Source organism: Eretmochelys imbricata, chromosome 1 (assembly GCF_965152235.1).
Source record: "Eretmochelys imbricata isolate rEreImb1 chromosome 1, rEreImb1.hap1, whole genome shotgun sequence".
In the NCBI taxonomy this organism is placed as follows: domain Eukaryota; kingdom Metazoa; phylum Chordata; order Testudines; family Cheloniidae; genus Eretmochelys; species Eretmochelys imbricata.
In genome coordinates, this window is record NC_135572.1 from 128,027,408 (window position 1) to 128,049,894 (window position 22,487).

At 41.1% G+C, this 22,487-nt stretch overlaps 1 protein-coding gene across 1 annotated transcript in view; it reads right to left on the reverse strand.

Annotated features, from left to right (window-relative positions):
- Positions 1-22,487, reverse strand: part of PRKX (protein kinase cAMP-dependent X-linked catalytic subunit) — a 129,431-nt gene that overhangs the window by 37,768 nt on the left and 69,176 nt on the right. The window contains exon 3 of the mRNA XM_077815361.1: positions 12,702-12,965. Within this exon, the coding sequence (XP_077671487.1) occupies positions 12,702-12,965 (264 nt within the window). The remainder of the gene's footprint in view (positions 1-12,701; positions 12,966-22,487) is intronic.

A 22,487-nucleotide genomic window follows, 5' to 3' on the forward strand; every position in this document is an offset into this window, starting at 1 on the left:
AGGCATAGGAAAGTGAAATGACTTTCTCAGGGTCAAACAGGAACAGGAAAACGAAATGTCTTCCTCAGGGTCAAACAGGAGGTTAGTGATAAAGATAGGAATAGAAACCAGGTTTCCTGATTCCCAGCACAGTGCTCTATTCACTAGACCAGTGGTCACGAACCCATCGATTGCAATCGACTGGTCGATCCTGGAGCCTCAGACAGTCGATCGCGATCTCCGGGGCAAAAAGTCCAGCGGCGCAGTGGGCTCAGGCCATCAGGCTGCCTGCCATGGCCCCATGCTGCTCCCGGAAGTGCCTGGCTGCGGGCATGTCTCTGAGCCCTGGGGAAAGGGAGTGGGGGGGGGGTGCGGTGGCTTTGCACACTGCCCCCACCCCTGTAGCTCCCATTGGCTGGCTCCCGGCCAATGAGAGCAGTGGGGCGGTGCTTGCAGGCACAGGCAGTGAACAGATACCCGCTACTCCCCTCACCCCCGGGGGCCGCATGCAGAGACGTGTCAGCAGCCAGCCACTTCTGGGAGCAGCATTGGGCCATGGCAGGCAGTCTGTCTGAGCCCTCTGAGCTGCAGATCAGGAGCCGCCTGTGGTAAATGCCTGCAAGCTGGAGCCTGCACCTTGCACCCCTGCCTGCACCCAAACCCCCAGCCCAGAGCTGAAGATTTTTAGAATCATGTTGTTCATTCTATCTATCCATTCACATTCCTATGTATGCATCTTATTTTCATGCTAGGACATTTCCAATATTTATAATTAGAATTTAACATATTTTGTAAGAAAAAAAGAGAAATAGGCAAAAAAAAAAAATCAGTAAAGTACACAGCTTTCATCTAATCCTGAAGACTGCATCCACGATGCCAACCCACAAAGCTTGCAGCTCATATAGAAATGCATCTTTTGTAGTTTTCTCAAAAGCCAAAGTTCTCCAAATTAGCTTAAATATGCAGTAAATAAATAACTTTTTAGACAATTTAAAATTATGATCCTTATAGTGCGCTGTAGTCCTGAGTCCGAGTCACCTGTACAATCATAGAATATCAGGGTTGGAAGGGACCTCAGGGAGGTCACCTAGTCCAACCCCCTGCTCAAAGCAGGGTCAATCCCCAACGAAATCATCCCAGCCAGGGCTTTGTCAAGCCTGACCTTAAAAACCTCTAAAATGCAGGCACTTTTGGTCAGTCAAGAATAGTATTAGTAATACTAAGAATAGCAATAGTAGTAACTTCAGCATTGTGCATGGCGGCAATGAGTTGTGTAATGCTGCTAAAACCTCCAGTAAGCTCCAGCCATTGACAAAACCCATCTTGAATCTTCTGATTCAGTATTTAACTTTGTACTCTGATCTCTGCTAGTCATCAGTGTGCTACAACCCTACCCCTGAGGCTATTTAAGGCTCCCCGTGTGTCTGGAAATGACAACTTTCAGCAGAATCCCAGCCCTCCCTTTTAAACACATCTGAAGGACCCGTGCCAGAGCTCCCTCCCATACCCTGCACTCCCTCCCACACCACAACACCGTGCCCCAGCCTGGAACCCCCTCCTGCACACAAACTTGCCCCAGAGCCCACACCCCTCATCTGATCTTGCACCCCAATACCCTGCACCAGCCCGGAGCCTGCTCCTGCAGCCAAACTCCCTCCTAGGGCTTGCACCCCTCACTCCTGTACCCCAGCTCCCTACCCCAGGCTCAGCCAATGCACACCCCACAGTTGAGAATGTTACACTGATTTGCAACAATCCCGAAAGGGTTTTGGATCTATAAACCATAAATGGCACTAATAAAAAGTAAAACTCATGAACTGTCCAGTGGATTCTATGAGATTAGGTGCAGTGTGACCATACGACGCCAGCACCCAAAGCCCTCCTAGAGCTTGCACCCCTCACTCCTGCACCCCAACCCCCTGCCCCAGACTCAGCCCAGAGCCCCCTCCCACACTCCGAACCCCTCGGCTCCAGCCCAGAGCCTGCACCTCCTCCTGCACCCCAATGCCCTGCCCCAGCCTGGTAAAAGCGAGTGAGGATGTGGGAGACAGAGTGACGGAGGTTGGGGGGAATGGAGTGAGCAGGGGCGGGGCCTCGGGGCAGCGGCAGGGTAGATAGATCCTGGGTTGATCTTAAGTTCAAAAAGTGATCTTGTTCGTAAAAAGATTGGAAACCACTGCACTAAACAATACTGCTTTGAACTTTGTTCCAGTCTAAAAATCAATAGGGATCCATCAAACTTGTGTTTGATTACTTTTTAAAGCTCAGTTTACTTAGAAATATTTATTGTCGCAAGAATTATTGGAATATCCTCTCTCCGCAGATACACAGGTCTGCTAAAATTTAAATGCTCTGCAATGTAATTCAAGCAAACAAACACTTATATTACAGTATATTACATATACACACACATTTAACTTTCTGCTTTGACTCAGGGCTCATTTATTGTTTTGTTAGGATACATTTCTAGCCATTCAAAATGTATCTTTACTATCCAAGGTTACGCACTATTATTAAGGAATGTTATTAAGTGGTAATTCAGCTGTCTATGTTATATACAATAGATAACTAATTGTTGTAATAAACTAGAACGCCGAACTGTTCTCTGTGAAACATCGTTGCCGCATCTCTTTCAGAGTTTCACTGGCTTTACTATCTTGAGATTCTTTTTATGTGTGAAAATAAAAATCCTGTTTTCATTTTTGAAGACCTGCACTTCCCTCAAATGAAGGAGTCAAAAGATAAAGCCTTAAAGAATATTCTTGAGTTGAAATGGGAAAAAGGGGCATCTGCATCACAGAAGAGGTATGTAGTCTTACTCCTTGTCAAATTTTGACAAAAAGTACTCCTAGAATTAATGAGAAAAATCATTTCAAAGCTTTGTATCCCACCACTATAGCTGCATTTGATATAAAAAACATATTCCGTCCCCCCCCAAAAAAAACAAACAAAACAAACAAAAACAAAACAAAACTATACATTGGCTATATCTCGGGGCCGGGGAGTGTTTTAAGAGTCAGGCCTGAGATTTTAAATTGGGTGTTTATGAGAAAGGAAAAGACTGTTGAGGCAATCCTTTAAAAGCAGGCTCCTACTGTAGGAGTTTAAGTTTGATAATTTTTTAAATGTGGCAAAAGTTAAAGATGTTTTGCTCCATCAGAACTGTCAGAATACATTTTCAAACACACTCCTCTACATGCCCAGCATTTCTTGAAACTGTTCATTAGCCTGAAGGTACTCCTTCAGTTTTTACCATAAGAAGCTTGGGGTATTATTTTTAAAATTTGGAAAATGTCTGATGATTAGAAAATACAATCTAATACATACAAATACCCAGACACAACCCTGCTTTACACACTAGTGCCATCTAGCAGTAGCCTGAAAGAGGACTATAAATGCATTACAAGGTATGCAATCAGTCTTAAAAAATGAAAATTTCAAAACAAATAAAAAACAGAACCATATCATTTTAGGGTTTGATTTTTCATTCACATTAATTTGTCAAGTGCTACTGAGCCAGATTCTAGCCTCTGACTGTGGACTTTATGGACAGAAAACAACGCATACAGCACAGAAGGGAGCTGGAATCTTCTTGGATTCTGACCTTCACAACTTATTTGTGGCCAGATTTTTCAGATAGAAGAGGTCTTATGAAATATTAGAGCATTGCTTCCAGTGCACAAAAGATTACGTATCTTACTGCTAACAATAAGATTAAAATGAGCTGTTTCCTTAACTACTTGACAGTTTAGTAATGGATAAAATTACTCAACTTGCAAAAGGAAAATGACAAGTGTAGGGAAATATAATTAGAGAGTACCTGGTCAAACAGGACTATTGGGTTTTACTACTACCTAACAGGCCACCTGTTTTGACTGCTAATTTTATCACAAACTACTTATGTTAACTGATTGCCCACACACATTTGCAGGCGAGTGTGTTAACTCTTCGTTCCACTGGAATCATTAGCGTATCTATTTTTCTCACACGGCATTCTTCTGGATATACTTGTGCTTTTACCTTTTTATTTTTCTAGATTTATAAAATACATTCATTCCATGTTTCAGGAACGTAAATAATTCGATAATTTTTAAAAAAAACTCAAGTTGCTCTGCTGAGATCAATAATAAAAGTTCACCAAGTTCATAAATGGCAAGCCCCTCCCCCACACAAAAGTTCTGGGAAAAGTGACCAGCCTTACAGAATATTTATTGGCTGCATGCTTCTGTTTTCTCTGAAAATATAACTGAAGCAGAAAGGCAATTAATCTTTAACGGAGTAGACAAATTATTTTAAAACACTACAAGATTTTTTATATCTTAGGTTCACAAGGTAGGAATTAAAATAAAGCAGGAAACCGAAGGGCATGGAAATTGTCTTGTGTAGGATTGTAGCTTAAATTCCCACTAAGCTGTGCAGTGGCGCAGCAGACTATCAGGGGGCTCTGCAGGCTTGCCCTGGGGCTATGGTAGGGAGAGACGATTCCCCACAACCCTCTCTTGCCCCAGTAGCCCAGGGCTGGGGGAAGAGGCACCTCTTTCTCTCTCTCCCCCAGCCCCGGAGCTGCCATTGCTGGGGGGGGAAGGAGGGAGGGGTTGGGGAAGAGAAGAGAGAGAAAGTGGTGCCACTCCCCCAGCCCTGGGCTACTGGGGCAAGAGAAGGTTGGGGGGAATCCTCTCCCCCTACCACAGCCCTGGGGCAGCCTGCACCCCAAACCCTGCCTCAGAGCCTGCACTCGCAGCCAAAACGCTCACCCCCTGACCCTGCAACCCTCTGCCCCAGCCCTGAGCCCCCTCCTGCATCTCAACCCCCTAATCCCCAACCCTACCCCAGAGCCAGCACCCCCAGCCAGAGCACTCAACACCCCACACACACCGCAACCCTCTGCCCCAGCCCTGAGCCCCCACCCACACTCCAAAGCCCTCAGCCCCACCCCCACCACACTTCACCTCCCTATTGGTGCACATAGCAAAATTAATTCTGCACACGGATATAAAAAGTTAGAGGGAACATTGATTGCAGCTGTATTTTCATAACAATGTGCATCTAGTCTTGTTCTTAAAACTTTAAGCTATCAGAAAAGGCTTTGCCCAGCTTGTCTAAGCAAAATGTATTCAACTAGAACTAGGGCCGACAAGTGATTAAAAAAAAAATCACAATTAAACACACTATTAATAGAATACCATTTATTTAAATATTTTTGGATGTTTTCCACATTTTCAAATATATTGATTTCAATTATAACAGAATACGAAGCGTACAGGGCTCACTTGATATTTATTTTTTATTACAAATATTTGCACTGTTAAAAACAAAAGAAATAGTATTTTTCAATTCATCTAACACAAGTACTCTAGTGCAACCTCGATCATGAAAGTTGAACTTACAAATATAGAATTATGTACCAAAAATAACTGCATTCAAAAATAAAACAATGTAAAACTTTAGAGCCTACAGGTCCATTCAGTCCTATTTCTTGTTCAGCCAATCGCTCAGACAAATAAGTTTGTTTACATTTGCAGGAGATAATGCTGCCTGCTTCTTGTTCACGTCACCTAAAAGTAAGAACTGGTTTTCGCATGGCACTGTTGTAGCCAGCGATGCAAGATATTTACATGCCAGATGCGCTAAACATTTGTATGTCCCTTCATGCTTCAACCACCATTCCAGAGGACATAAGTCCATGCTGCTGATGGGTTCTGCTGTATAACAATCCAAAGCAGTGCAGATCAACGCATGTTCATTTTCATCATCTGAGTCAGATGTCACCAGCAAAAGGTTGATTTTCTTTTTTGGTGGTTCGGGTTCTGTAGTTTTCGCATAAGAGTGTTGCTCTTTTAATACTTCTGAAACCATGCTCGACACCTCATCCCTCAGATTTTGGAAGGTACTTCAGATTCTTAAACCTTGGGTCAAGTGCTATTGCTATCTTTAGAAATCTCACATTGGTAAAAATGTAAACCCCTTCTTTACATTTTGTCAAATGTGCAGCGAAAGTGTTCTTAAAATGAACACTATGTGCTGAGTCATCTGAGACTGCTGTAACATGAAATATGTGGCAGAATGCGCTTAAGAGAGAGCCAGAGACATACAATTCTCCTCCAGTTCTCCCCTAAGTTAGTCACAAATTTAATTAACACATTATTTCTTTAATGAGCATCATCAGCATGGAAAAGTGCACTCTGGAATGGTGGCCGAAGCATGAAGGGGCATACAAATGTTTAGCATATCTGGCACATAAATACCATGCAATGCCGGCTACAAAAGTCCCATGTGAATGCCTGTTCTAACTTTCTGGTGCCATTATAAATAAGAAGTGGGCAGTATTATCTTCTGTAAATGTAAATAAACTTGTTTGTTTTAACAATTGACTGTATAAGTAGGAGGACTGAATGGACTTGTAGGCTCTAAGGTTTTGTATTGTTTTGTTTTGAGTGCAGTTATTTAACAAAAAAATCTGCATTTGTAAGTTGCACTTTCACAATAAAGAGATTGTACTAGAGTACGTTTATGAGGTGAATTGAAAAATACTATTTCTTTTGTTTTTTACAGTGCAAATATTTGTAATAAAAATAATAAAGTGAGCAGTGTACACTTCTTATTCTGTGTTGTAATTAAAATGAATATATTTGAAAATGTAGAAAAACATCCAAAAATATTTAATACATTTCAATTGATATTCTATTGTTTAATAGTGTGATTAAAACTGCAATAAATTGACAGCCCTAACTATAACTAAACAAGTCAAAATATTAGATAATTAAGATTGTAGGGTTTTATGCTGGCTCCCATCACCGTAGTATCCGAATGTGTTTACTGAAAGTCAACAGTGGAATAGCCAAGTCCTCAGTGGATGTCAAGGTTTACTTGGGTGGGGCTGTATAGGAGGAAGGGGTTTGGTTTATTTTATTTTTGGGGGGGAGGGAGGGTCGGGTGCCTAGGTGGGGTATCTATATTGTTAGTATCATTCTTGCAACAACGTAAAGGATTTTTCAAACCCTTCAAAAAGAATTTAATAGTGTTTCCTGAAGATGGTCAGACACCGAATGTCCTTTGGAAGTTCATTCCATACCCAGATTCCCTCAGCTGACAATGCTTTATCCCCAGCTCTTATATACTTTGCCCTGTAAGACACTCATTTCTACAGTGAGAGAGCAAGAGCACTTTACAGATAGGTAGAATAGTAGTCCCTAACCCAATGAATTTAGAATTCAGTTAATTTCATGATGAAGTCAATGGGAATCTATCCATTGAATTAAATGGAAGTTTGATTGGGTCCTTTAGAGGATTGGGGTCCTGGGTTATAACTGTTCTGCACAGGCAAATCATGTCCATGTAGAATTTCATTGGTCTGTATTTGTAGCAGGATCAAGGTATGTGCAAACAATAATGATTGAGATATATTAAACATATCCTTCACCTCAACTCAGGCAGATACATTATTCTTATTGTGGTGCTTCCATCAACTGAGAAACAAACTGCTAATTGTAATCTACAAAATAATAACTTAATTTTGCACAGAAGTATTGTGTGGGTGTCTCCAAAAACATCTTAGTAGTATTAATATTATTTTCACCGGTTTCAAACAGTATTGGAAATTAAAGTTGTTACAAAAGTTCTGCTCAAATAAATCACATTCTATGGACCAGTTGTGGCTTGAGATTAAACATCTATTGTGCTGAAGCAAGAATACTCCAAAAACTTTAATGATGCTGACTTCACCACACTAACTGAAGTACCTTGACTTCCCTGAACGCTTTCCTCACCTTTAACTTAGGTTAAAACACTAGAAGGAAACAAATAGCTAAATTATCTAAAATTTCTACCATGTAAAACATTTCCCTACACCTTGAAATGTTGTGATGGCTTGCTCCAAAGCCATTTCTTAAAATCTTGAGTGAAACCCTGCATTGGATGGAGTATTAGCAGTCTTTTCCAAAACTTAAGCTCATTTTCTCCATGTTTTCAGGGAAGGCATCTGAGGGAGAGCAGTACAGAAAGGAGTGAGACAGCAAGAGAAATAGGAAAATGGTGTATAGAAGTAATAGCTTAAAATAGGTGTTGTGTCCACTAAAAACCACACATGAATGAAATTAAAACCAATATGGGACTTTTATATGCTCATTCTCTTCTTCAGGCTATTGCTGATGCTTCTGTATCTTCCTCTCTTTTCTCCTTTTATCTCTTCCCATTTTCCCACTCTTGCTTTTGAGGTAATTGGAATATATGTTCCTAATCACATGCCTGTTGATGTCTAGGCACTTAATCTCAAAAGTACGTTTAGTCCTGGGTGAGAGAACAAGAGCGAAAAAAAGATAATCAGGAAGTGAAGTGAGGACACACTACTTTGGAGGAAGCCACCCACATGAAGCGGAAAATGGGAAGAAAACAGTGAGTGATAGAGAAGGAAGAAGAGAGGACAAGTAAACATAAAAGAAGCAGAAAAGAGATAGCTCCTTGTTTTCTAAGGACGGTTGGAGAAAAGAAGCAGGAGAGAATAGAAAACTAAAGAAAAATCTTACCTGCCAGAAACCACCACCTTATCATTCACAGACTGAAAAATTACTATTTTAGGGAGAAAGCGTAATATGGAGCTGCCTTGCTCCATGGAAAGCTCAGGTAGACCCGAGAAGCTATGCATACAGGAAGGACAGTGCAGACTGAGCAATCACGGAGACTGGCACAATTTGCTCCCTTACACGTTGTGACCTGACAATCAGTGAGAGGATTTGGGAGGGTTTAACCTGGCCCACGTCTTCTTGTTATTTCCTGGGATGACATTCTCCACCCTTTTCGGCTTACCAAAGCAGCAGACCTTGTGCTCATTTGAATACAGAAACTGCAACTGTTTAAACCAAGGCACGGTGGGGAACTCTGTGTGGGCTCATTTATCTTCTGTATGCTGCACATGGGCTTGTTATGACCTGGCCTGTGGCAGCCAACTCATTCAGCCAAAGGTAGGAATGACGGGGAAAAAAAAAATGAAGTAACCCACAAACTAAAGGGAACAGAAGAGTGAGAAATCATCACATTTCATGTTAAAATGATACCCTCCTGAACCATTAATCTTAATTACTCCTTTTTAAGAATACTTTGACAGCAATTTACTTCAGGCATTTAAGAGGAAATATCAATAAACTGACATTTTTGCCATTTTTGAAAGGGAATAATCTTTACATGCAAACATTATGAAGTGCGAACCAGTGATACACAAGCTTGTCATGTTTTATAAGGCATTCTAATCCTTAGAAAGATGTCAATGTAAGTAATAGAATAATCTAAAGGCCAGGGTACAAGCACTAGGAATGGTATAATTCTGTTTAATTCCTTTTTGAGGGAGGAGAGAAACAACACAGATAATCTTGAGGTACTTCTGCTTTGATGTATAACCTGGCCTGGGCAGTTTCTTTGTAGCAGCTGTGTTAGTTTTCAGAGTTTTGAATCGTTGTATTTATATTTTTGTACAGCTCCTACCTTGGGGTAAGTGCTCTATAAATTTAAAATATTATAGCTATATATCCACTACGTCTCTGCAATTGTATTAGGAAAGCTCTCCCTTTTTATAGATGCACAATAATACATAATACATTATAGCTATAAAGCCACTACTTCTCTGCAATCAATTGTGTTACGATAGCTCTGGTTTTATAGATGCACACTAATATATAGCAGTGGTGGGCAAACATTTTGGCCGGAGGGCCGTATCTGGGTAGGGAAATTTCATGCAGGGCCATGAATGTAGGGCTGGGGTGCGGCAGGAGGCTCAGGTCAGGGGGTTGGGGTGCAGGAAGGGTGCAATGGGGGCTCACGGCAGGGAGTTGGGGTCCGGGAGGGGTGAGGCAGGGGCTCAGGACAGCGGGTTGGGGTGCGAGAGGGAGTGCGGTGTGCGAGAAGGGGCTCAGGGCAGGGGGCTGGGGTGTGGGAAGAGGCTCAGGACAGGGGTACAGGAGGAGAGGTGTGGGGTGTGGCAGGGGGCTCAAGGCATGGGGTTGGGGTGCGGAGTACAGGAGGGATTGGGGTGCAGGCTCTGGCCTGGCGCCGCTTACCTTGAATGGCTCTGGGGTGGCTGTGGCGCGCAGCGGGGCTAAGGCAGGCTCCCTGCCTGCCCTGGCCCCTTGCTGCTCCCGGAAGCTGCCGGCACCATGTTCCTGCAGCCCCGGTGGGTGGGGGGACAGAGGGCTCCACGCGCTGCCCATGCCTGCAGGTACCTCCCCCGAAGCTCCCATTGGCCGCAGTTCCCCATTCCCGGCCAATGGGAGCTGCAGGGGGCGGTTCCTGCAGGCGAGCGCAGTGCACAGAGCCTTCTCTCTCCCCCCCACCCCCCAGGGCTGCGGTGCCAGCCACTTCCAGGAGCAGTGCAGGGCTGGTAATCCCACAGGCTGTATCCAAAGCCCTGTCGGGCCAGATCCAGCCCGTGGGCCATAGTTTGCCCACCCCAATATATAGTAAAAGAAATTGTAGTCATTTTAAGTTCACAATAATACGAAGGGAGAATAATATTTAACCACCAGAAGGAGATTACAACTAGCAGCATGGGTATGATAAATTACTATTTGTGGCTGGTAAATACCATCCCCATTGCTGAAGAGCGTACTTTTTATTACTCTCCTTATCTCTTTTACAGTTGGAGTAGCTGTAAATTACACACCACTCTACCATACTCAAGTCCAACCTAATGCAAGGCGCCAGACTATAATCTTATCAACTACTTTTCTGAAATAGGACAGAAAATGTAAACAGTATACAAAATACAGGAGAGGTATTACAGTATAATATTACAGAATATATTTAAATTAACCCACTTTCCCTTTGTTCTGGATTTTAAATTGCTAAAATCAATGTATATTGTTCAGTCACACTGTTGATGCTGAGTTATATCCATTATACTTAACCACCCCAAACACCAAATTTAGATCAGTCACTAAGTGGCAGTATCTACATTTATAAACAAAATCATGGGAATTAGTGCCAAATAATTTACTACATGCAATAAAGGTTTATTTCTTGTTAGTTAACAGAATTCAGTGAATTGAAGTTTTATGAGTTTTTGAAATAAGAATCGCCACCGGGTTATAATCACTTGTGTAAATCAGGTACTGTCTCCGTAATGTCTATTAAGACAGTCATTAAAGATCTTCCATTCAAAACAATGTTTAAGTTAAATTTATTCAGGCAGGAAAGGAGCAATCATTTCTATATTATTAATGTAAAACAAATCCAGACAATCCAGTGAAATGTGGTGCTCAGAAATTAAAATTAACCTCACTTTATCACAAACCTGACCTCCAATGTTTAAGAACCTTTACTATTTCAGGACAACCTCAACACATGAGATTCATTCATGTTTTACAAATAAGAGCTACTAGATTTCATATATGCCCAGCTTTAACTGAATTAAGACAGAATCAAACAAATATTTGATCTTTGGCATTTTTCAATTGATCTTTAGCCTCAATGTGTTTTAGGTGTTCACAAGAGTTGGAAGAATCTTTTATAAATAACAAAACACCAGTCAACTGAGGTTATGCCCAACCAGCATCATCTTTAGTCAGCACAGGATTGGAAAGATGCAAGCAAAAGTTTGTTTCCCAAGTGACCTTGCTGTTTTGATTCAGCCTGCCATGTCCTGTTTTTGTCACTTTAAAGGTATATGTTAGGGTAGCTGCAGCTGAGCCACTTCCATTTGGGTCCCCTTTGTAAAATCCCCACATATGCTAAAGTAGAAGAAAAGTGATCATAGAGATCAGCATAATCTCTCATCAAGTTTGTGTAATATTGTTAGCATTAGTATATGATCCAGTCTAGTTTTTAGCATCCAAATCAAATGGGGTTTCCCTTACCCTGCAGGCCAACAGAGTCCTCATTGTCAGGGATTTTTCTCTAATATTCAGTTTAAGTTGTTCCTTCTTAAATTCATCCTCACATGGCTAACAACCACCTCCCCTTTCCTCCCAAATAACACCTAAATATATTCTTTTACGACTGTGCCCATTACCATCTTTCCAAGGTTTATGGATAGACCAAGAGATACAAGATACACTATTCAGACTTCACCCTTACATGATCAGCAAACAAACCAGAGAAAGGCAATAGATGTGTTTCACGAAACATATACAGCAGCATATCTACAGGGGAGATGGTATGGGCCATAAGATTTTTCAATGAAACTGTCATTATGCCTTCAGTCTAAGTTTTTTCGTAATTGTATTTCAATAATACAATATGCTAATGAATTACCAAATTTTCTTTAATCCAAACTGAAATGCACTCTGACCCCTCTACTTTCAAAAAGTCTCTCAAAATGTAACAGTAACAAGAAAATAAATTATAATGCATTCCAAAGTTAAACAACTTTTACTTCTAAATCTGAACGGTTAATATCACATTTTAACAATGATGTTCATATATTAAGGTTTGCTCATTTCACATGAGTCACTTGGCATTTTGCAGTGCAAGTACTGAAATATCAAGTGCACAAAAACATCCATAATGTTTTGTAGAAAACGATTCCTTAGCCACAGTGGAGCTACTTGCTATAAATATTGCTGAATACTATCTACTGTACAGTAGTTTGTTTCAGTATTACTTTCCTCCTGGTAGTAAGGGTGTAATGTGGTTCTCTTAAATGAGCTAAGAGTGAATGCAAAACTGAGCACTGAAAGTAAACATTACTTCTCACCCAAACTTGTTTTATTTTTTAAGTGTGATTTTAAAAATCTTACCTATCCACCAGCTTCTTAGCAAATCCAAAATCTGTAAGCTTGATATGCCCTTCTTTATCTAATAATATATTTTCAGGTTTTAAGTCTCTGTAAACAATTTCTTTGGAGTGCAAATATTCTATTGCACAAATAATCTCTGCAGAGTAAAACAGTCCTGTGCTGTTGTTGAAACGCCCCATGTTGCGCAGATAACTAAAAAGTTCTCCTCCAGGTACATATTCCATTAACATGTATAAAAAGCGTTCATCATGGTAGGTCCAAAATCTGTAACAAAAAAGTCTTTATTAAATATTGAGCCAATAAATCATTTGTAAAACAAATAAGATATTCTGTAAGATGGTGTTGTTCCATAGTCTCAAGGAAGGAAGCGTTCTAAAATAATGCATAGTTAACTTGTGGATTTCATTGCACAAGATATCTCCAAGACCAAGAGCTCAGTAGGATTTTTAGGTGCATTTGACTGGTATATGGATAAGATTTCCCAGAGTTAAATCAGGTAGGGGAGAGACACCCACCCCTGCCTTAGACAAGATATAAACTTTCACTCTTCAGGGCACAAGCCAACAACTAACTGGCCAAGCTTAGAAATAAAGCTTCATTTTGTAGGTAGGTTTTCCCCATAATTGTCTGTCATAGGGGTTCTTGTGCATTCCTCTGAAGCATCTGATACTGGCCATTATTACAGATTCAGCGAGCCACTGTTCTTTATCTTTATCAGGACAATTCCTGTGTTCCTATATTGTATTCAACATAGTGCAGTCCAAATGAAAAATAAACAGTGATCTAAATTTGGAAAACTGCTTATGACGAAGTGTCTAAATGAAGAAAAATACACTATAGTCAAACCATTTTTTTCATTATTTAAGTCATGTCTTAATAGAAGTTTCATATCTCATCATCTTGCACTTCTATAGAAAGAAGAAAAGTTTAGTGTCTTGCCAGAAGTTTGTGCCATAGCCAGAAACAGAACTCACATCTTTTGACACCCAGTCCTATGACTTAACCATAAGACCATCCTGACTTGCACAACAAAATTATGATGTGGATGTTGGTAGCTGCTGCACCAATGACAAAGGGACTAGCTTTAACGAGACCCTCAGTCTTGACTAGGGCCTCTAAGCACTACTATAAAGAAACATCTGCTCCCAAATATTAATCTGACAATAAATACACCCATCCTACCGTTACTCTTTCCTCTTTCAATTGAGAAATACTGCTTTTTCAGTAGTACTACTACACCCAGCAGTCAAAAACAAGCTATGCAACATGAGGAAATACATTCCAGCTCATTTAAGTCAGAAGGAAGAGAGAGGTTGATCAAAACATGCTGGTACTATTAAGTACAAGTCAACAACTAATAATAAAGGCCGAGAGACAGAGAGTTTGTGTACATTTGTGTGTGTCACACACATACATAAGCATGCTTAGCACAATGGGGCCACAATCCTCAATCATGGGCTCATGGCATTAGACTAAAGGTAGTAATAAGTAATAAAATAGCAAGTATAAATTAGAAATACTGTCTCACAAAAAGTTTTGTACTGAACACAAGATCATTATCTAGCGTATCCTAGAAAGTGAAGATACATTTGTTTCCACCCATAGTGAGCAGACCAAATACCATACTGGTATCCAACCTGTGGGCCTAAAGAGCAAATGTGTTAAGAAGAAAGTTTGTACTGGAGTATCAACTGAACATGTGTTCCGAGACACATCCTGCAATTTCTAAATGGAATCATTCCCTTACTGCTTCTGCTGCATCAATACCACCCTACCCCCTGCCCACTGCATTGTAGGGAAAGGGGGAGAAAAGCAGAGTTGGATGGAAAATGGAGATCCCTACCCACAAAAAAATTCAGAGACAGCTCCGCCTCTTAAGCCTCCATACCCTAGCTCCGGGGCCAGAGAGGCAGAGAGCTTGGGCACTCAGCCTACCTGGCTTTAAAACTGGGGAGGGGTGGGGGGAGAAGGAGGAGGGTGCACAAGGAGTGGAGGGCTAAGAGGCAGAACCAGGGTGCACCACCACATCAGCCCTCCAAGAAAAAGAGCTTTTGTCAAATTCACAGGCAGAAAGTAAAATTGACAAATGCCTTCTAGACAGGCAGCAAAGAAGCCCTCATTTCAGTTATGTGAAAAGGGTATTCTCCTGTCATAAATATTCTAATTTTTTAACTCTAAAAAAATAGCTTTTGCTGCTCCATTACATCTGCTTTTCAGACGGGCTGCGGGAGCCCCAGGAAGAGTAGGATAGTAGCTCAACTAGTTCTTCCTAAGTCTGTGGGAGACTTGAGCAAAGTAAGGCTTCATTCCCTGACACAGGAACCTGAGAAAGCCTAGCAGAAGGAAAAATTGAGACAATGAGAACTAAACCAGTACAGCTCCCAGTTCTCAGTCCCAGCACAGGTTAGCCTGGGTGAACAGGGCACAGAACTCTGGGCCATGCTTGATGATGTTAATGTCTTTTTCTAACAAGGATGTGAAGGGCTGCCATTGACATCTTTTCTCCCAAACAAAGTAAATCCTAATGCCATTGTTCTACCAATAAAAATCCCTGATAAACCCTTTCCACACCCAGTCAAAGAAGAACTGTGCTATGGAACATTGTGAATAAGTCAAACGTGTATAGTCCGGAGTTGAGAGATGAATTTTAAACAGGGCTGTTAATTATTTGCTCCTAACTCACTTGATTAACTCAAAAATATTTAATCACACGGTTTAATAAATTTCAATTGATATTCTATTGTTTAATATTTTGGATGTTTTTCTACAATTTCAAATACATCAATTTCAATTACAAGACAGAATACAATGTGTACAGTGATCACTTCATATTATTTGATTACAAAGATTTGCACTGAAAAAACGATAAACAAAAGAAATAGTATTTTTTAATTCACCTCATACAATTACCGTAATGCAATCTCTTTCTCATGAAAGAACAACTTACAAATATAGGGGTTTTTTGGTTACATAACTGCACTCAAAAACAAAATATAAAACTTTGTAGCCTACAAGTCCACTCAGTCCTACTTCTTTTCTTGTTCAGACAATTGCTTAGAGAAACAAGTTTGTTTACATTTACAGGAAACAATGCAGCCCACTTCTTAATTACGTCACCTGAAAGTGAGAACAGGCGTTCACATGGCACTGTTGTTGCTGGCGGTGCAAGATATTTACTTGCCAGATGTGCTAAAAAGTCATATGACTCTTCATGCTTCAGCCATCGTTCCAGAAGACATGCTTCTATGCTGATCATTATACCAATAAAATAAAAACCAGCAGGATCTTATTAAAGGGGAAAAGGCAAAATACCACATTTATTGTGAATACAGAAAGAATCATAGTAAGCAGTTATAGCTATAATATTCCATTCAATTTCATATTTATTCACACATTCATTCATTCATTCATTCATTCATACACACACAGGTTCTGCAAAGTTGTTATCATAGCTACCAGCCTTTAGAGTTGCTCATGCTAAGCCACTGGCCAAGTGGCCTGGACATGAGGAGGGAGCAGTGTCCTGTCAGATGCTCATCTGATGCTCCTGGGAAGTTGGTTTGCAGAATCAGACCCCAAAGTTCTCACTTTCTAGAGTCCATTTTTATAGGAATTTCTTCCTATGCCAGTCTATGGGAATTGCTTCATCATCCTGTTGCTGAATCAATCAGCAGACAGCACATTCCTGACGGCTCCGTGCTGCCAGATGTTATCTTCTTCTTTGGTTCTCCCATCCTTGAGGCTGTTGGGTGGATTCTAGTCTGCCCTCCAGAGGTCCTCTGGTTATTTCCACTTGACGTCTTCTTCAGTCGATGGACACTGGATTCTTAGGCTGGCACCTCCCTGATCATTCAGTTATTATCCACACCAAGCATCCACCCACATACATCCTCTATCTCTATTTTAATTACAATTGTTAACAAAGTGAGATGAATACAACAAAAGGGCAGGGAGTCTCTGGGTGCTGTTTCTGTTATTACAGAGTATTGCTTTGAGTCTCTCTCTGTGTGAGTAGTAGTTGTTACAAAGAATTGCTTTGAGAACAGACTCTGATTTAGAATGTACTAACACAATTAGCAGCTTGCAAGTTTCACACACAGAGGGAAGAGAAACAGTACCAAAAACCAAGAGAACTCTTAATTAGTAATATCCTAGAATTTAAACTATGGGGAATTAAACTCATTTGTGATTTTAATACAGAATTACTTTAATATGATTCAACATGATGACACCAGTTCAAAAAAAATAATGTGTTAATTAAATTTGTGACTGAACTCCTCGGGGAAGAATTGCATGTCCCCTGCTCTATTTTACCCGCATTCTGCCATATATTTCATGTTATAGCAGTCTCGGATGATGACCCAGCACATGTTGTTAGTTTTAACAACACTTTCACTGCAAATTTGACAAAATGCAAAGAAGGTACCAATGTGAAATTTCTAAAGATAGCAACAGCACTCAACCCAAGATTTAAGAATCTGAAGTGCCTTCCAAAATCTGAGAGGGATGAGGTGTGGAGCATGCTTTCAGAAGTCTTAAAAGAGCAACATTCTGATGTGGAAGCTACAGAACCCGAACCACCAAAAAAGAAAATCACCCTTCTGCTAGTGGCATCTGACTCAGATGATGAAAATGAACATGCCTCGGTTCTCACTGCTTTTGATAGTTATCGAGCAGAACCCGTCATCTGCATGGATGCATGTCCTCCGGAATGGTGGTTGAAGCATCAAGGGATATATGAATCATTAGAGCATCTGGCATGTAAATATCTTGCGATGCCGGCTACAACAGTGCCATGCAAATGCCTGTTCTGACTTTCAGGTGACATTATAAACAAGAATCAGGAAGCATTATCTTCTGCAAATGTAAACAAACTTATTTCTCTTAGCGATTGGCTGAACAAGAAGTAGGATTGATTGGACTTGTAGGCTCTAAAGATTTATATTGCTTTATTTTTATTGCAGGTTTTTTGTACATAATTCTACATTTATAAGTTCAACTTTCATGATAAAGTGATTGCATTACAGAATTGTATTAGGGGAATTGAAAAATACTATTTCTTTTGTTTTTTTACAGTGAAAATATTTGTAATCAAAAATATAAAGTGAGCACCATACACTTTGTATTCTGTGTTGTAACTGAAATCGGTATATATGAATATGTAGAAAACATCCACAAATATTTAAATAAATGGTATTCTATTTTTTTTAACAGTGTGATTAATCGCACAATTAATTTTTTTAATCACTTGACAGCCCTAATTTTAAGAAATTAAGCAAAACACCAGCCATATAGACAAGAAAAGTAGCTCAGCAGTAGGAAATCGTCAAACCAGACAACTCATCTTTAAAGAAATTACTGGTGATGTGAGGCAAAATGTGGCCAAAAATGGAAGACCGGGATGATCTGAATGTGAACACCAGTTTGTTTTTTGTAGGCATCTCTTAAATAATTTAGCAAAAATTAAAATAAGTGCTAACAACTAATCCATAAACTAGTGAGGCTGGGAGTGTTCTTTATTAGTTCTTAAACTAAGGTGCCACTGACTATGAAAAAACAGTACATACTGTAAGACTTAAAGAAGTTTATTTTCACTTAAAAGTTATTTTTTCTTTAAACGAATGCAGCATCAATAACTTAATTGGCTTACAAAAGTTGAGGCCAAGACAACATGCACTATTTTAATATGAAGTTAGCTCTTGGATCTTATTGCGGTTACTGAATCAACTTAAAGACGCCTATTCTGCATTCTTATAACCAAGCAACTAGTTGATATTAATGGGACGATCAAACATAGGGCTCAATTTTATTCCTAATAATTATTTTTTTGAAAGCCATAAATACATAAAATTACAGTCAAATTCACTTAGCACACATTCTTGTTTCTATAAGATTAATTTTTATCTTAATATGCCCGCTGAAGGTAGCATACAAGACTACACTGTCTGGCTGTTGCAACAGTATAAAACAAGCATTTCCTAAATAAATGTCATATTTGAGCATGTAAATGGAGACTCAGAAGCACAAATTGTTAATTGTGCACTCAAGTACCTATCCAGGTGAAATTTTAGACACACTCTACAAGTTGAAAAGGAGTACTTGTGGCACCTTAGAGACTAACCAATTTATTTGAGCATGAGCTTTCGTGAGCTACAGCTCACTTCATCAGATGCATACCGTGGAAACTGCAGCAGACTTTATATATACACAGAGAATATGAAACAATACCTCCTCCCACCCCACTGTCCTGCTGGTAATAGCTTATCTAAAGTAATCATCAGGTTAGGCCATTTCCAGCACAAATCCAGGTTTTCTCACCCTCCACCCCCCCACACAAATTCACTCTCCTGCTGGTGATAGCCCATCCAAAGTGACAACTCTTTACACAATGTGCATGATAATCAAGTTAGGCCATTTCCTGCACAAATCCAGGTTCTCTCACTCCCTCACCCCCCTCCAAAAACCCACCCCCATACACACACAGACTCACTCTCCTGCTGGTAATAGCTCATCCAAACTGACCACTCTCCAAGTTTAAATCCAAGTTAAACCAGCACATCTGGGGGGGGGGGGGGTAGGAAAAAACAAGAGGAAATAGGCTACCTTGCATAATGACTTAGCCACTCCCAGTCTCTATTTAAGCCTAAATTAATAGTATCCAATTTGCAAATGAATTCCAATTCAGCAGTTTCTCGCTGGAGTCTGGATTTGAAGTTTTTTTGTTTTAAGATAGCGACCTTCATGTCTGTGATTGCGTGACCAGAGAGACTGAAGTGTTCTCCGACTGGTTTATGAATGTTATAATTCTTGACATCTGATTTGTGTCCATTTATTCTTTTACGTAGAGACTGTCCAGTTTGACCAATGTACATGGCAGAGGGGCATTGCTGGCACATGATGGCATAAATCACATTGGTGGATGTGCAGGTGAACGAGCCTCTGATAGTGTGGCTGATGTTATTAGGCCCTGTGATGGTGTCCCCTGAATAGATATGTGGGCACAATTGGCAACGGGCTTTGTTGCAAGGATAAGTTCCTGGGCTAGTGGTTCTGTTGTGTGGTATGTGGTTGTTGGTGAGTATTTGCTTCAGGTTGCAGGGCTGTCTGTAGGCAAGGACTGGCCTGTCTCCCGAGATTTGTGAGAGTGTTGGGTCATCCTTTAGGATAGGTTGTAGATCCTTAATAATGCATTGGAGGGGTTTTAGTTGGGGGCTGAAGGTGACGGCTAGTGGCGTTCTGTTATTTTCTTTGTTAGGCCTGTCCTGTACTAGGTAACTTCTGGGAACTCTTCTGGCTCTATCAATCTGTTTCTTTACTTCCGCAGGTGGGTATTGTAGTTGTAAGAAAGCTTGACAGAGATCTTGTAGGTGTTTGTCTCTGTCTGAGGGGTTGGAGCAAATGCGGTTGTATCGCAGATCTTGGCTGTAGACGATGGATCGTGTGGTGTGGTCAGGGTGAAAGCTGGAGGCATGCAGGTAGGAATAGCGGTCAGTAGGTTTCCGGTATAGGGTGGTGTTTATGTGACCATTGTTTATTAGCACTGTAGTGTCCAGGAAGTGGATCTCTTGTGTGGACTGGACCAGGCTGAGGTTGGTGGTGGGATGGAAATTGTTGAAATCATGGTGGAATTCCTCAAGGGCTTCTTTTCCATGGGTCCAGATGATGAAGATGTCATCAATATAGCGCAAGTAGAGTAGGGGCTTTAGGGGACGAGAGCTGAGGAAGCGTTGTTCTAAATCAGCCATAAAAATGTTGGCATACTGTGGGGCCATGCGGGTACCCATAGCAGTGCCGCTGATCTGAAGGTATACATTGTCCCCAAATGTGAAATAGTTATGGGTAAGGACAAAGTCACAAAGTTCAGCCACCAGGTTAGCCGTGACATTATCGGGGATAGTGTTCCTGACGGCTTGTAGTCCATCTTTGTGTGGAATGTTGGTGTAGAGGGCTTCTACATCCATAGTGGCCAGGATGGTGTTATCAGGAAGGTCACCGATGGATTGAAGTTTCCTCAGGAAGTCAGTGGTGTCTCGAAGGTAGCTGGGAGTGCTGGTAGCGTATGGCCTGAGGAGGGAGTCTACATAGCCAGACAATCCTGCTGTCAGGGTGCCAATGCCTGAAATGATGGGGCGCCCAGGAGTTCCAGGTTTATGGATCTTGGGTAGTAGATAGAATATCCCAGGTCGGGGTTCCAGGGGTGTGTCTGTGCGGATTTGATCTTGTGCTTTTTCAGGAAGTTTCTTGAGCAAATGCTGTAGTTGCTTTTGGTAACTCTCAGTGGGATCATAGGGTAATGGCTTGTAGAAACTCGTGTTGGAGAGCTGCCGAGCAGCCTCTTGTTCATATTCCGACCTATTCATGATGACAACAGCACCTCCTTTGTCAGCCTTTTTGATTATGATGTCAGAGTTGTTTCTGAGGCTGTGGATGGCATTGCGTTCCGCATGGCTGAGGTTATGGGGCAAGTGATGCTGCTTTTGAATTCAGGTACAAGAAGGAACAAAAGTAGATGTGGTATTCTTTTTCATTCAACACACCTCTTTCATCCATCAAGTAAACATCTTGCAAGTGCACAAGCACGCACGCACACATACACACACACACCCCTCTCCATTTTTCTCTCCATAATTAAATTGGCTATTAAAAATTATTTTGCTTCTGAGAACGATTATTCAAGAAGCATATTTAAATGTATATCCACACCAAGTTCTAATACATTTCGGATCTGAGAGATGATACAGCCAGTCGTCACTGTACAGTATTTATTTTGTGTAAATAACCAATATTCAGATCCCATTCCACCATATTACGAATGTGAGGGCTGTAAGTTTTACCTGTTTTTTTAAAAAGAGAGAAGATCAAATTCTGCTCTCTCCCTATGGTTAAACACATTTGCTCACATTCATTCCCTAGTACAGTGGTTCCCAAACTTGTTTCGCCACTTGTGCAGGGAAAGGCCCTGGCGGGCCGGGCCAGTTTGTTTATCTGCTGCGCCCACAGGTTCAGCCGATTGCAGCTCCCAGTGGCCGTGGTTCACTCCTCCAGGCCAATGGGAGCTGCTGGAAGTGGCGCGGGCCGAGGGACGTACTGGCCACCACTTCCAGCAGCCCCCATTGGCCTGGAGCAGCGAACCGCTGCCACTGGGAGCTGCGATTGGCCGAACCTGCGGACACAGCAGGTAAACAAACCGGCCCAGCCCGCCAAGGGCTTTCCCTACACAAGCGGCGGAACAAGTTTGGGAACCACTGCCCTAGTACAAGGGTTGGTGTATTCTCTCTCCAAACTACCATGGGATATTCCTACTAACTTTATATATTGCAGGAACATTCAGAGATCCCAATCAAGATTAGGTCCCTTATGTTCTAGACACTGTGCAAACATATACTACTGCTGGGGGAATTCTGTGCCAAAAAATTAAGAATTCTTCACACAGTATTTTAAAATTCTGCAAAATTCAGCATACTTTGTCAAAACAACAATATAATCATGCCCGGGGCTGACAGCAGGAGTCCCAGTGACCATGCTAGGCATGGGCAGGAGTGCTGGGGGTGGGGGAGAAAAGGGATTACCAAATTCTGTGCGGAAAAATAAAATTCTGCAGGGAACATGAATTCTGCATTGTGCAATGGTGCAGAATTCCAGAAGGAAGAACATACAAGTACCTCCTCTCCTCATAGTACACATTTTAAGACAAGTCACATTCAAAGGGGGAGGGGGAAGAGAGAGACAGGGACACATTTTAATGTACAAACTGCTTTTTAAATTATTAAATAAAATGTCCGCTAT